The sequence below is a fragment of the Salvelinus alpinus genome, chromosome 9 (genome assembly GCF_045679555.1).
Source record: "Salvelinus alpinus chromosome 9, SLU_Salpinus.1, whole genome shotgun sequence".
Lineage (NCBI taxonomy): Eukaryota > Metazoa > Chordata > Actinopteri > Salmoniformes > Salmonidae > Salvelinus > Salvelinus alpinus.
Genome location: NC_092094.1, coordinates 55611799 through 55626819, shown reverse-complemented (window position 1 = coordinate 55626819; position 15021 = coordinate 55611799). Strand labels below are relative to the sequence as shown.

Here is a 15021-nt window from a genome sequence, read left to right as displayed (position 1 = left end):
TCCAAAATCATGGGCATTAATATGGAGTCGGTCTCCCCTCTGCTGCTATAACAGCCTCCACTCTTCTGGGAAGGCTTTCCACTAGATGTTGGAACATTGCTGCGGGACTTGCTTCCATTCAGCCATGAGCATTAGTGAGTTTGGGCTCAAATGTTGGGCGATTAGGCCTGGCTCGCAGTCGGCGTGCCAATTTATTCCAAAAGTGTTCCATGGGGTTGAGTTCAGGGGTCTGTTTAGGCCAGTCAAGTTCTTTCACACCGACCTCGACAAGCCTTTTCTGTATGTACCTCACTTTGTGCACGTGGGCATTGTTGCCTAGTGGTTAGAATGTTGGGCCAGTAACCGAAAGTTTGCTGGATCGAATCCCCAAGCTGACAAGGTACAAATCTGTCGTTCTGCCCCTGAGTTAAGCAGCTCACTGTTCCCCGGGCGCCGAAGATGTCGATTTTGACACACCTCTGATTCAGAAGGATTGGGTTAAATGCGAAAGACGCATTTCAGTTGAATGCATTTAGTTGTACAATTGACTGGGTATCCCTCTTTCCCTTTCCCATTGTCATGTAAAAAAAGGAAAGAGCGGTCCTTAAACTGTTGCCACAAGGTTGGAAGCAGATAATTGTCTAGAATGTCATTGTATGCAGCGTAGCGTTAAGATTTCCCTTCACTAGAACTAAGGGTCTTAGCCCGAACTGTAAAAACAGCCCAGACCATTTTTCCTCCTCCGCCAAACTTTACAGTTCGCACTATGCATTCAGGCAGGTAGCGTTCTCCTGGCATCCGCCAAACCCTGATTCGTCCGTTGGACTGCCAGATGGTGAAGCGTGATTCATCACTCCAGAGAACACGTTTACACTGCTCCAGTGTTCAATTGTAGTGAGCTTTACACCAATCCAGCTGACGCTAGTCATTGCGCATGGTGAGCTTAGCTTGTGTGCGGATGATTGGCCATGGAAACCCATTTCATGAAGCTCCCGACGAACAGTTCTTGTGCTGACGTTGCTTCCAGAGGCAGTTTGGAATTCTGTAGTGAGTGTTGCAACCGAGGACAGACGATTGTTTCGCGCTATGCACTTAAGTAGTCTGCGGTCCCGTTCTGTGAGCTTGTGTGGCCTACCACTTTGCGGCTGAGCCGTTGTTGCTCCTAGACGTTTCCACTTCACAATACCAGCACTTACAGTTGAACGGGGCAGCTCTAGCAGGGCATAAATCTGATTAACTGACTTGTTGGAAAGGTTGCATCCTATGACGGTGCCACGTTGAAAGTCACTGAGCTCTTCAGTAAGGCCATTCTACTACCAATGTTTTGCTATGGAGATTGCATGGCTGTAGGCTCTATTTTATACACCTGTCAGCAAGGGTTGTCCACACTTTTGTATATATCGTGTATATATATGGACACACTATTATTGTGGTACTTCTTAATGGTAAGTTTACAAACATATATTATGGTCATTATACTCAACTTGTATCATCATGGTAAGTGGTGAAATAAGTATAGCTAGTTATAATTGCAATGGCTTAGCAGATAATACCTGGCTAAAAGAGAAGGAATATAATATATAAAGTTGTATGGGAAAAGTATGTGGGGGGGTGTAAGTATTTTCCTCCCATGGGCAAAGAAACTCAAAAGGGGTGATGATATTACTTAATAATAATTTGGAACGAATGTGCAAAACTGTTTAAACAGATCCGCAAGGACGGTGGATCCTTTTAAATATGCTATTGGACCATTAACAGATTATGTTAATCTATATGGTGCAAATGATGATGATCCACACTTCTTTGAACATATATATAATAATTTATCGAGCTTATAGGCAATACATGACTCGATTATTATGGTGGGAGATTATAATACGGTTTTAAGTTCCTCAATGGACCGTAAAGGAAATTGCACTACAAACTATCTCCCCTCATGCACTTAGGGAAAATACAAATATCATGGCTATATTGGTACTAGTGGATTTATGGATGCTTAAATATCCTGACCTAGTGAAATATACCATGGTGGAGGCTCAATCAAGCTAGTCGTCTTGACTACTTTCTTATGTAATTTTTGCTGGCACCGAAAGTTAAGTGTTGATAGGGGGCAGAATGCGTTCGGACCATCAAATAATTGGTATACACATTACTCTTAGAGAGGTTCCACATGGAAATGTAGTCAAAGCCTACTGAATGACAACTTGTTTTTAACCGAGACAGAATCATTTATAACTGACTTTTGATGTAACATAGGTACAGCAGATCCTCTTATTGTATGGAACACTTTTAAATGTGCCTTTAGATGCCATGCGACTCAATACTCATCTTTAAAACAAAAGCAATTTAGGTCAAAAGAGTATTTTTTTTGTTGTTGCAGGAAATAGAGGAACTAACAGTACAGATGGCAATAAAAATGAACACAGAGGCACAGAATACATTAGAGGAAAATACATAGTTTAACTTATTCAAGAAAGATCAAGTGTAATATATTATAAAAAATAAAGAGAACTGGATGGAATGAGGAAAAATGCACAAATTATTTCTTAATGTTCAACATATAAATGCTGCCAAAAATAGACAGAAACTTGTTACAAATGACGGAGTTATCATGATTCACTGAACGATATTTTGAAAGAGGAAGCAAAGTCCTTTAAGCATATGTTTATATTTCAGTCTCCATCTCCACTAACTGAAGTTAATTGTATGTTATTTTGTTCTATGAATAGTGTAAAATTAACAGCTATACAGAAAGACTCGTGTGAAGGACTAATTACAAAAGAGGAACTTATAGACGCAATTAAAGCCTTCAAGTCCGGGAAAACACCAGGGCTGAATGACATACCAGTTGTGGTATATCAAATATTTTTCGATGTACTCAAAGGTCCGTTATTAGCATGTTTTAACCACTCCTATAAAAATGGTCGACTATCAGATACTCAGCAAGAAGGTCTGGTTTCGCTTTTACTGAAACAGTACCCAGGTGTTAAATATAAAGATCAAGTCCACCTAAAAAACTAGAACCCCTTACACTTCAGTGTTGTGATGCCAAAATCCTAGTAAAATGCAAAGCGAATTGAAAAGGTATTGTTGGACATTATTCATCCTAATCAGACAGGTTTTTTACATGGACGATACATTGGAGATAATATAAGACAAATACTGGAAACAATAGAACACTGAACTTTTTGGGGAATCTCTTATACAATGGGTTAAAGTTATGTATACTAACCCCAGGTGTAAAATAGTATTTTAATGGCTACTTCTCAAAGTATTAAATTGTCAAGAGGAGTAAAACAATGTTGTCCACTATCGGCAAATCTATTTATTACATATTAAAATCGGATCCAACAACAATATTAAGGGGCTAGAAATCCAGGGCTTAAAAACAAAAGGGTCCTTGTATGCTGACGATTCATGTTTTCTTTTAAATCTTTTATTTGGATCCCTGCACAGGCTCAGAGGATCTAGATAATTTTTCGAAACTCTCTAAAGACAACTTTTACATTACCGTGTAGCTTACCAATAAAATGGTCCGACTGTGTAGGTATTTTCTTATAAGTGCATGTTGGTTAAGGGCATGCAAGTAAGCATTTACTTACATTTACTCCTCTCGGGGCGCATGTGACAAAATAAAATTTGATATACTTGGTATTCATATCCCGAAAGAGAAATTATCGCACGACAATACATTTTAATAGAAAGTTAGCTAAATTAGATAAGATTTTGCTATCATGGAAAGGACAACACCTGTCTATTTGTGGAAAGTTAGTCATATCCCAGTTGACCTATTTACACATACAGTTGAAGTCGGAAGTTTACATACACATAAGCCAAATACATTTAAACTCCGTTTTTCACAATTCCTAACATTTAATCTTAGTAAAAATTCCCTGTCTTAGGTCAGTTAGGATCACCACTTTATTTTAAGAATTTGAAATGTCAGAATAATAGTAGAGAGAATTATTTATTTCAGCTTTTATTTCTTTCATCACATTCCCAGTGGGTCAGAAGTTTACATACACTCAATTAGTATTTGGTAGCATTGCCTTTAAATTGTTAAACTTGGGTCAAATGTTTCCGGTAGCCTTCCACAAGCTTCCCACAATACGTTTGGCCCATTCCTCCTGAATTTTGGCCCATTCTTCCTGACAGAGCTGGTGTAACTGAGTCAGGTTTGTAGCCCTCCTTGCTCGCACACGCTTTTTCAGTTCTGCCCATAAATATTATATTTGAGGATTGAGGTCAGGGCTTTGTGATGGCCACTCCAATACCTTGACTTTGTTGTCCTTATTAAGCCATTTTGCCACAACTTTGGAAGTATGCTTGGGGTCATTGTCCATTTGGAAGACCCAATTTGTGACCAAGCTTTAACTTCCTGACTGATGTTTTGAGATGTTGCTTCAATATATCCACCTAATTTTCCTGCCTCATGATGCCATCTATTTTGTGAAGTGCACCAGTCCCTCCTGCAGCAAAGCACCCCCACAACATGATGCTGCCACCCCCGTGGGTGGGATGGTGTTCTTTGGCTTGCAAGCCTCCACTTTTTCCTCCAAACATAACAATGGTCATTATGGCCAAACAGTTATATTTTTGTTTCATCAGACCAGAGGACATTTCTCCAAAAAGTACGATCTTTGTCCCCACATACAGTTGCAAACCATAGTCTGGCTTTTTTATGGCGGTTTTGGAGCAGTGGCTTCTTCCTTGCTGAGCGGCCTTTCAGGGTATGTCGATATAGGACTCGTTTTACTGTGGATAAAGATACTTTTGTACCGGTTTCCTCCAGCATCTTCACAAAGTCCTTTGCTGTTGTTCTGGGATTGATTTGCATTTCTCGCACCAAAGTACGTTCATCTCTAGGAGACAGAACACGTCTCCTTCCTGAGCGGTATGACGGCTGCATGGTCCCATGGTGTCTATACTTGCATACTGTTGTTTGTACAGATGAACGTGGTACCTTCAGGCGTTTGGAAATTGCTCCCAAGGATGAACCAGACTTGTGGAGGTCTACAATTTATTTTCTGAGGCTGATTTCTTTTGATTTTCCCATGATGTCAAGTGAAGAGGCACTGTGTTTGAAGGTAGGCCTTGAAATACATCCACAGGTACACCTCCAATGGACTCAAATTATGTCAATTAGCCTATCAGAAACTTCTAAAGCCATGACATCATTTTCTGGATTTTTCCAAGCTGTTTAAAGGCACAGTCAATTTAGTATATGTAAACTTCTGACCCACTGGAATTGTGATACAGTGAAATAATCTGTCCGTAAACAATTGTTGGAAAAATTACTACAAAGTTAATATCCTAACCGACTTGCCAGAACTATAGTTTGTTCACAAGAAATTTGTGGAGTGGTTGAAAAACGAGTTTTAATGACTCCAACCTAAATGTATGTAAACGTCCGACTTCAACTATAAATGTGTATAGCAGTTATTGCGGGTGTAGCAAAATGCTTGTGTTTCTAGCTCAACCGGTGCAGTAATATCTAACAATTTCACAACAATACACACATCTAAAGGAATGGAATTAAGAATATGTAAATATTTGGACAAGCAATGTCGGAGCGGCATAGACTAAGATATATTAGAATACAGTATATACATATGAGATGAGTAATGAAAAGTGTGTAAACATTATTAAAGTGGCCAGTGATTTCAAGTCTATGTATATAGGCAGCAGCCTCTAATGTGATACTGATGGTTATTTAACAGTCTGATGGCCTTGAGGTAGAAGCTGTTTTTCAGTCTCTTGGTCCCAGCTTTGATGCACATGTACTGACCTCGCCTTCTGGATGATAGCAGGGTGAACAGGCAGTGGCTTGGGTGGTTGATGTCCTTTATGATCTTTTTGGCCTTCCTGTGGCATCGGGTGCTGTAGGTGTCCTGGAGGGCAGGTAGTTTGCCCCTGGTGATGCGTTGGGCAGACAGTACCACCCTCTGGAGAGCCCTGCGGTTGTGGGTGGTGAAACAGCCCGACAGGATGCTCTCAATTGTGCATCAGTAAAAGTTTGAGGGTTATTTACTCATGGCCCTGCCTACACCTAACGACTTGTTTTTCAAATTAAATGAGCACAAACTATTCCACTTTATTTGGAACGGCAAGCCATACAAAATTAAACAGGCCTATTTTAGTAATGAATATGTATTCAGAGGGCAGAAATGATTAAATATTAAAGCATTGGACCTCTCACGAAAGGTTTCAGAACATCTAAAAAAACATATAGCTATTTTTTGTAAATAATGGTGGAGTTATATCACATATGCAGTTAAGATAAATATATGGAAATGTCTGCTCTATCCAAAATTACAACCAACTATTTGCAGCATTACTGCAAAATTGGAAGAGGAAAGGGGAGAAGGTAAGGAACTTGTCTGTCGGCCCTGCATTTAAGACCAAAATTGGCTAAAGAAAATCGTGATAAATGAGAAGTATACCAGTTTCATTTAAGGACCAAAAAATTGACAGCTGCGCGATACATGTTGCAAAAATTGTTGGGAGAAGCTTTTCGATGTACCAATTCCATAGCACTTGGTTTGTGAACTGATACACAGAACGACGGATTCAAAACTTAGGTTTTCCATTTGAATTATTATACAAAATTCTTGCAACCAATAGAATGTTATATATACACTGCTCAAAAAAATAAAGGGAACACTTAAACAACACAATGTAACTCCAAGTCAATCACACTTCTGTGAAATCAAACTGTCCACTTAGGAAACAACACTGATTGACAATAAATTTCACATGCTGTTGTGCAAATGGAATAGACAAAAGGTGGAAATTATAGGCAATTAGCAAGACACCCCCAATAAAGGAGTGATTCTGCAGGTGGTGACCACAGACCACTTCTCAGTTCCTATGCTTCCTGGCTGATGTTTTGGTCACTTTTGAATGCTGGCGGTGCTCTCACTCTAGTGGTAGCATGAGACGGAGTCTACAACCCACACAAGTGGCTCAGGTAGTGCAGCTCATCCAGGATGGCACATCAATGCGAGCTGTGGCAAGAAGGTTTGCTGTGTCTGTCAGCGTAGTGTCCAGAGCATGGAGGCACTACCAGGAGACAGGCCAGTACATCAGGAGACGTGGAGGAGGCCGTAGGAGGGCAACAACCCAGCAGCAGGACCGCTACCTCCGCCTTTGTGCAAGGAGGAGCACTGCCAGAGCCCTGCAAAATGACCTCCAGCAGGCCACAAATGTGCATGTGTCAGCATATGGTCTCACAAGGGCTCTGAGGATCTCATCTCGGTACCTAATGGCAGTCAGGCTACCTCTGGCGAGCACATGGAGGGCTGTGCGGCCCCACAAAGAAATGCCACCCCACACCATGACTGACCCACCACCAAACTGGTCATGCTGGAGGATGTTGCAGGCAGCAGAACGTTCTCCACAGCGTCTCCAGACTCTGTCACGTCTGTCACATGTGCTCAGTGTGAACCTGCTTTCATCTGTGAAGAGCACAGGGCGCCAGTGGCGAATTTGCCAATCTTGGTGTTCTCTGGCAAATGCCAAACGTCCTGCACGGTGTTGGGCTGTAAGCACAACCCCCACCTGTGGACGTCGGGCCCTCATACCACCCTCATGGAGTCTGTTTCTGACCGTTTGAGCAGACACATGCACATTTGTGGCCTGCTGGAGGTCATTTTGCAGGGCTCTGGCATTTCCATTTGCACAACATTCCATTTGCACAACAGCATGTGAAATTTATTGTCAATCAGTGTTGCTTCCTAAGTGGACAGTTTGATTTCACAGAAGTGTGATTGACTTGGAGTTACATTGTGTTGTTTAAGTGTTCCCTTTATTTTTTTGAGCAGTGTATATATATATATATATATGAGGTATACAACCTTCCCAGCTCTGCAGATTTTGCTGACAGAATCATTAGATCACTTGTTTTGGTACTGCCCATAGGTAGCTTGTTTTTGGTCACAGGTTCAGGAATGGCAAAAAAATTGCGAGATTTACTTGGAGCTAACTCTGCAAATAGTGCTGTTGGGTGATTTCAAAAGTCATAGTCAATCGATCAATAATATAATAATATTCTTAGCAAAAAGGATTCTTTAATTTACAATCTGTGAAAACTTTGAGAATAGAAAGGTTCAGAACTTTTGAAACCGCACAGTGGAAAAATGGCAGCTAGAAATCGAATGGTCTTCAGAGATGGATGGGAGCTGAAGGCTGGGACTAAAAACAAACAAAAGATAACTAATGTAAAATATACTGTCTGTAAAATGTACATAGTATCTATAAGCTGGAAGTAGAGGCCTAAGTATCGTTGTCCATTAGTTTAGGGGAGGGGTGGTAGGGGAGGGGTGGTAGGGTTGGGGGACAATCATAAAGAAGGAAATATATATTTAAACGATACATATTTAAAATAATATATACATTTACAAAAATATATATGGGTTTTTGGAAATGATGCAGACAATTACATTGATAGAATCCACAGTATATCTGCAATATTAAAGCTGATATACCCCTAAAAATATATAAAAATATATTTTTTTTAACATAAGCGCCAAATGCCGTCTGTTCTGTGATCTCAATCAATAGACGTTTTTACCAAGTCATGTTTCACAGAACACTTGACCTATACCTAAAGCCCCCAAATAGTATGGCAATGGTGATAACATAGTCTGAAATAAAGAGCGAGATGAACCAGATCCTAAAGGCAGAAGTCATCCTGGCTCTGCATAAAATCTCTACTCCTACATTGTTCTTTGTTTGAATTTACATGAGCTGGAGAGAAAAAAATGTGCACAATGAAATTCTAAATAAATCAAATATTCATTGGGAAATTTCATTCAATTGTATATGTGCCTTTTTTCTCTATGAGATACAGATCCCATTGGTCTCTTATTCTGTGTGTTCTATGGTTGGCAGGGTGTGCGAGCTGTCATAGCAGAAAGCTTTGAGAAGATGCACAAGAACCACCTGGTGGGCATGGGCATCGCGCCACTCCAGTTCTTGCCAGGCCAAAGTGCCGATTCGCTAGAGCTCTGCGGGAAGGAGAAGTTCACTATCACTCTACCAGAGGACCTGTCCCCAAAGCAAATGCTGACTGTCAAAGTATGGCCTCCAATCAAATGTTACCTTTTTATAACTCAAATTTCCCATCCCCAGTTAAAATGTCTCGCAACTATCTTTGTCCATTGCATTGTCTCTTCATTGAACTACATTTTTCACTTTTTCTCTCTCTAGACTAGCTCTGGAAAGACCTTCAGTGTGACGACTCTCTTTGACAACGAGATGGACGTGGCCTTTTACCGGCATGGCGGGCTGCTGCGATACGTGGCTCGGACCATGCTCTAGACTAGATCATTTTAACTTAACTCAGCTTTAACCTCAAGGCCTGATTTTTCTTTCTGTGCTTATATATGGGGTTATTCACACTCCAACCATCTAGTTGAATGTGTGGAAATGGGCCTACTAAACTAGCTTGCTCAAGTAGGGAAGACACAGACGCTAATTCACAGAGATTATGTACCCTCCCCCACCCACAGAAAAATGCCTCCCAGGTCTAAACCGAACCTGTGCTGTTTTGAACTGCTTGTGACCAGTCCAGTCTGCTCCACTTCAGACTAGCTCAGACCAGCCCAACATTCTTTCAGTTCCAAGACCAGCTCAGTCCTCTTTGACGATATCAATCTGCTTCAGCATTTAGACCAACACAATCCACTTTAGTACAGTTTGATATTTAACGGCTGAGCATGCCCCATTCAGATCAACCAGCTCCAGCAGGGTGCCTGTTCTATAGGGTGGAACATTCAGAACGTTGCAGTGTAGAAGTCCAATGTAAAGAATGGACATAACCTGATATCGTGTGAATGAAAGGGTTGTGTCTGACTCTAAGTCATTGATTTTTATGTGTCAGTTGGAAGGTTTAATCTCTTTTGAACAGGTATCTGCACTTTTTATCAGCGCTTGAGCTTCCTAACCACATCAGTCAAGTTCAATTCTGAGACCAGATCGATCTACTTTAGCCGACCAGATGAGACCTTGTGCCCAATTCCAACCCAACTCTTTCCCTCTACTCCTTTAATGCTTATGTAGATCTGGACAGATTGGATTGCTGTAAGCAATAGGGAGAATATTCTACTTTGCCTACATAATGTAATCTTTTTAGATTTGGATTCGTGCACCAGTCTCGGCTGTGCATATCTCCTGCAGACTCGTCCATCCGTTACAACAGAGTATTTCCAGGGATGTCCTCTTTTGCACTTATGGTCAGAATGAGAATGTGGAGGAAAAAGTAGTTTTTTGCTCTCCATGTCTACACAGCTTCATTGTCTACTGGTTGAACTGATTATCTGACAACGGGGTTAGTATTTGGGTGTGGAAACTATCGATTTCACTGCTGCTGAGGCAGAGGTGTCAAAATGTCCTTCGCTTTGGTGCTTCTCATGACAATTTGCGAGGTCCTCTGTAAGATGCATACAATCTAGAACTGTATGTCTTTATATATGGCTCTGATAGTCTAGTTTGATCTACAATATCTCATTACATGTTGCTTGTCAGGTACCGGTATTTAAGGTTTACAAAGTAGTGGGCAACCATTGTTCGTGTGTTGGTATTAACACTGTGGTTGGACATTTTGCATGTTAAGGCTGTCTGTGTGACAACGTTGCCTCAGTTGGCTTACTCAGATAATGGCACTATATGAAACTTTATTCATACAATATAATTGAGACTTCTGGAATGTGGATTTGAACATTAGCTTTTACACGAATACTTTAGTGATCATTGAGATTGTCATGTATTTATTGTCATACTAAATTCAAACAGTTGACTGTCTGGAGCTGTTTGAAAACCCAACATTTTTAAAATGTTTTTACTTTTTACTTTCAAAGAGTGAACAATGCCAATGTGTTGCCATGACAAATTTCCAAAGCAAGTTTAAGCAGAGAACAGAGTTTCCTGACCTGTAATGATGTCGTTCGTTTTGAGGGTGCATACACACGTCTTTGGTTGTCAAACTACAGAGCTTCAATTAGCCTGATTTGGGCTTATTGGTTTCCTGTGTTTTGTTGTGTTTTGATTGGGTACTTGAGTCCTGGCCGGTGGTCTGATCCAGATGGTGCAACGCTGAAGAACTTTCAGAATCAGGTAGAAATGTCTAGTGTAGATACGATTTAATTGTCATGTAGAACGTGTAATCAAGTCAACTGTGTTCATTTCTATCTGCAATGTTATTCTGAGTGTTTCACCTCGCTGAGTATACCCCAGTTTTATGTGAATGCAATTTCCCTTGAAAGTGTGATCCGTTCTATTGGCTTGACTTCACAGGTATGCGTCTCACTGACTGCTTTGGGGATTTTAGTTTTTTCCCTGAGAATACAAGCACACGGTAATTTAGTAAATTTTAATCAATGGATGACGTATGTGGTGTTATTATTTGTGTGTAGCTGTTGTTGGGGTACTGCTTCTTTTTTCATTTTCACAAAAAATTTACCATATGCAAGCAAAGCAAGTGCAACATTGCACATAACAATAAGTACCTGGTTAATGCAGAGAAGTGGTAAAAAAAATAATTAAGTACCGAATACTGAATTATAACAGATATTGTATATAGTTTTTAATAAATGATTGAAATTAAAGTTTTGTATGTTTTACTGTAAAGAAACTACAAAAACATCTATTTGGATGCTGGGCTCTCAAATCAGTGCTGGCATTATTGTTCCAGCACATCACCCGCAAGTCCAAGAAAGACCTTTTCACACTACTTTGTTCTTAGCCCTGGGCTATCTTACCCCCAGGCTAGACTGGCTCATTGTTTTGCTTAGCAATGAAGGGTAAAGAAGCTTCAGAATTTTGGAAAACCCGTTCACTTACATGTGTTGGCTTGAAATTAACATGCTACATTTGTAGGTTTAAATGCTATCTTAACTGACTGTAAAATAGATCCTTTACTACAGCACTACTAATATCCAACTTCGACTTGAAGAATGTCTGTTCTTTGCCAGGAGATAACGACCCTGCCGTTATGCTTGTTTACACTGAGCTGCACTGTCGGGATGAGATCCATTACATTCTATCCACCACATTTTCTAACGTTTCTATGGACCCAGCCAAACAACAGAAGTGATGGATTCGACTTCTGTTTGCCACCGTTGCGCTGCAATAGGAAAGTAAACTTGCCGGAGTAAATTATTTGAGGGTCAATTTATAGAGAATAAAAGTCAAGTAAACGTGTGTGTTTTATGTGTGTGTGTATATATATTTATATAGGTGTGTGAATTTTTTTTTTAAAGTCCCTTTTTCAGGTCCCTGTCTTTCAAAGATAATTTGTAAAAATCCAAATAACTTCACAGATCTAAAATTGTAAATGGTTTAAACACTGTTTCCCATGCTTATTCAGTGAACCATAAACAATTAATGAACATGCACCTGTGAAACTGTTGTTAGCACACTAACAGCTTACAGACTGTAGGAAATTTAAGGTCACAGTTATGAAAACTTAGGACGTTAAAGAGGCCTTTCTACTGACTGAAAAACACCATAAGAAAGATGCCCAGGGTCCCTGCTCATCTGCGTGAACGTGCCTTAGGCATGCTGCAATGAGGCATAAGGACAGCAGATGTGGCCAGGATAATAAATTGCAATGTCTGTACTGTGAGATGCCTAAGACAGCGCTACAGGGAGACAGGACGGACAGCTGATCGTCCTCGCAGTGGCAGACCACGTGTAAAGACACCTGCACAGGATCGGTACATCCGAACATCACACCTGCGGGACAGGTACCGGATGGCAACAACTGTCTGAGTTACACCAGGAACGCACAATCCCTCCAATGCTCAAACTATCCGCAATAGGCTGAGAGAGGCTGGACTGAAGGCTAGTAGGCCTGTTGTAAGGCAGGTCCTCACCAGACATCACCGGCAACTACGTTGCCTATGGGCACAAACCCGCCATTGCTGGACCAGACAGGACTTGCAAAAAGTGCTCTTCACTGACGAGTCACGGTTTTGTCTCACCAGGGGTGAAGGTTGGATTTGCGTTTATCGTCGAAGGAATGAGCGTTACACCGAGCCCTGTACTCTGGAGCGGGATTGAGGTAGAGTGTCCGTCATGGTCGGGGCTCGTGTCACAGCATCATCGGACTGTGCCTCTAATGACAACAAGCTATCTCAACACTGTGCGTTACTGGGAAGACATCCTCCTCCCTCATGTGGTACCCTTCCTGCAGGCTCATCCTGACATGACCCTCCAGCATGACAATGCCACCAGCCATACTGCTCGTTCTGTGCATGATTTCCTGCAAGTCATGAATGTCAGTGTTCTTCCATGGCCAGTGAAGAGCCCGGATCTCAACCCCATTGAGCACGTCTTGGTCCTATTGGATCGGAGGGTGAGGGCTAGGGCCATTCCCCACAGAAATGCCCGGGAACTTATATAAATATTACAGTTGAAGTCGGAAGTTTACACACACTTAGGTTGAAATCATTAAAACTCGTTTTTCAACCACTCCACACATTTCTTGTTAACAAACTATAGTTTTGGTAAGTCGGTTAGAACATCAACTTGGTACATGACAAAAGTCATTTTCCCAACAATTGTTTACAGACAGATTATTTCACTTATAATTCAATATATCACAATTCGTGGGTCAGAAGTTTACGTACACTAAGTTGACCGTGCCTTTAAACAGCTTGGAAAATTCCAGAAAATTATGTCATGGCTTTAGAAGCTTCTGATAGGCTAATTGCCATACTTTGAGTCAATTGGAGGTGTACCTGTGGATGTATTTCGAAGCCTACCTTCAAACTCTGTGCCTCTGCTGGGAAAAGAAATCAGCCAAGACCTCAGAAAAAAAAATTGTAGACCTCCACAAGTCTGGTTCATCCAGCAATTTCCAAACGCCTGAAGGTACCACATTCATCTGTACAAACAATAATACGCAAGTATAAACACCATGGGACCACGCAGCTGTCATACCGCTCAGGAAGGAGATGTGTTCTGTCTCCTAGAGATGAACGTACTTTGGTGCGAGAAGTGCAAATCAATCCCAGAACAACAGCAAAGGACTTTGTGAAGATGCTGGAGGAAACAGGTACAAAGGTATCTTTGTCCACAGTAAAACGAGTCCTATATTGTCATAACCTGAAAGGCCGCTCAGCAAGGAAGAAGCCTCTGCTCCAAAAGCACCATAAAAAAGCCAGACTACAGTTTGCAACTGCACATGGGGACAAAGATCGTACTTTTTGGAGAAATGTCCTCTGGTCTGATGAAACAAAAATAGAACTGTTTGGCCATAATGACCATTATTATGTTTGGAGGAAGAAGGGGGAGGCTTGCAAGCCGAAGAACACCATCCAAACCGTGAAGCACGGGGGTGGCAGCATCATGTTGTGGGGGTTCTTTGCTGCAGGAGGGACTGGTGCACTTCACAAAATAGATGGCATCATGAGGCGGGAAAATTAGGTGGATATATTGAAGCAACATCTCAAGACATCAGTCAGGAAGTTAAAGCTTGGTCGCAAATGGGTCTTCCAAATGGACAATGACCCCAAGCATACTTCCAAAGTTGTGGCAAAATGGCTTAATAAGGACAACAAAGTCAAGGTATTGGAGTGGCCATCACAAAGCCCTGACCTCAATCCTATAGAATATTTGTGGGCAGAACTGAAAAAGCGTGTGCGAGCAAGGAGGCCTACAAACCTGACTCAGTTACACCAGCTCTGTCAGGAGGAATGGGCCAAAATTCACCCATCTTATTGTGGGAAGCTTATGGAAGGCTACCGGAAACGTTTGACCCAAGTTAAACAATTTAAAGGCAATGCTACCAAATACGAATTGAGCGTATGTAAACTTCTGACCCACTGGGAATGTGATGAAAGAAATAAAAGCTGAAATAAATCATTCTACTATTATTCTGACATTTCACATTTTTCCTTTTTATTTCAGCTTTTCTTTCATCACATTCCAAGTTTGTCAGAAGTTTACATACACTCAATTAGTATTTGGTAGCATTGCTTTTAAAGAGTCCAAGGCTGGGCTTGGTCCCCAGCGGGTGGGCCTGGCTCCCAAGCAGTG

The 15021-nt window shown here is 41.2% G+C and overlaps 1 protein-coding gene across 1 annotated transcript in view; it reads left to right on the top strand.

The window, feature by feature from the left end:
• ireb2 (iron-responsive element binding protein 2) overlaps window positions 1-11585 on the top strand; it is a 33872-nt gene extending 22287 nt beyond the window's left edge. Inside the window, exons 21-22 of the mRNA XM_071326794.1 lie at window positions 8872-9057; window positions 9190-11585. Of these exons, the coding sequence (XP_071182895.1) occupies window positions 8872-9057; window positions 9190-9300 (297 nt within the window). The 3' untranslated portion in view covers window positions 9301-11585. The remainder of the gene's footprint in view (window positions 1-8871; window positions 9058-9189) is intronic.
• Window positions 11586-15021: the final 3436 nt, after the last annotated feature.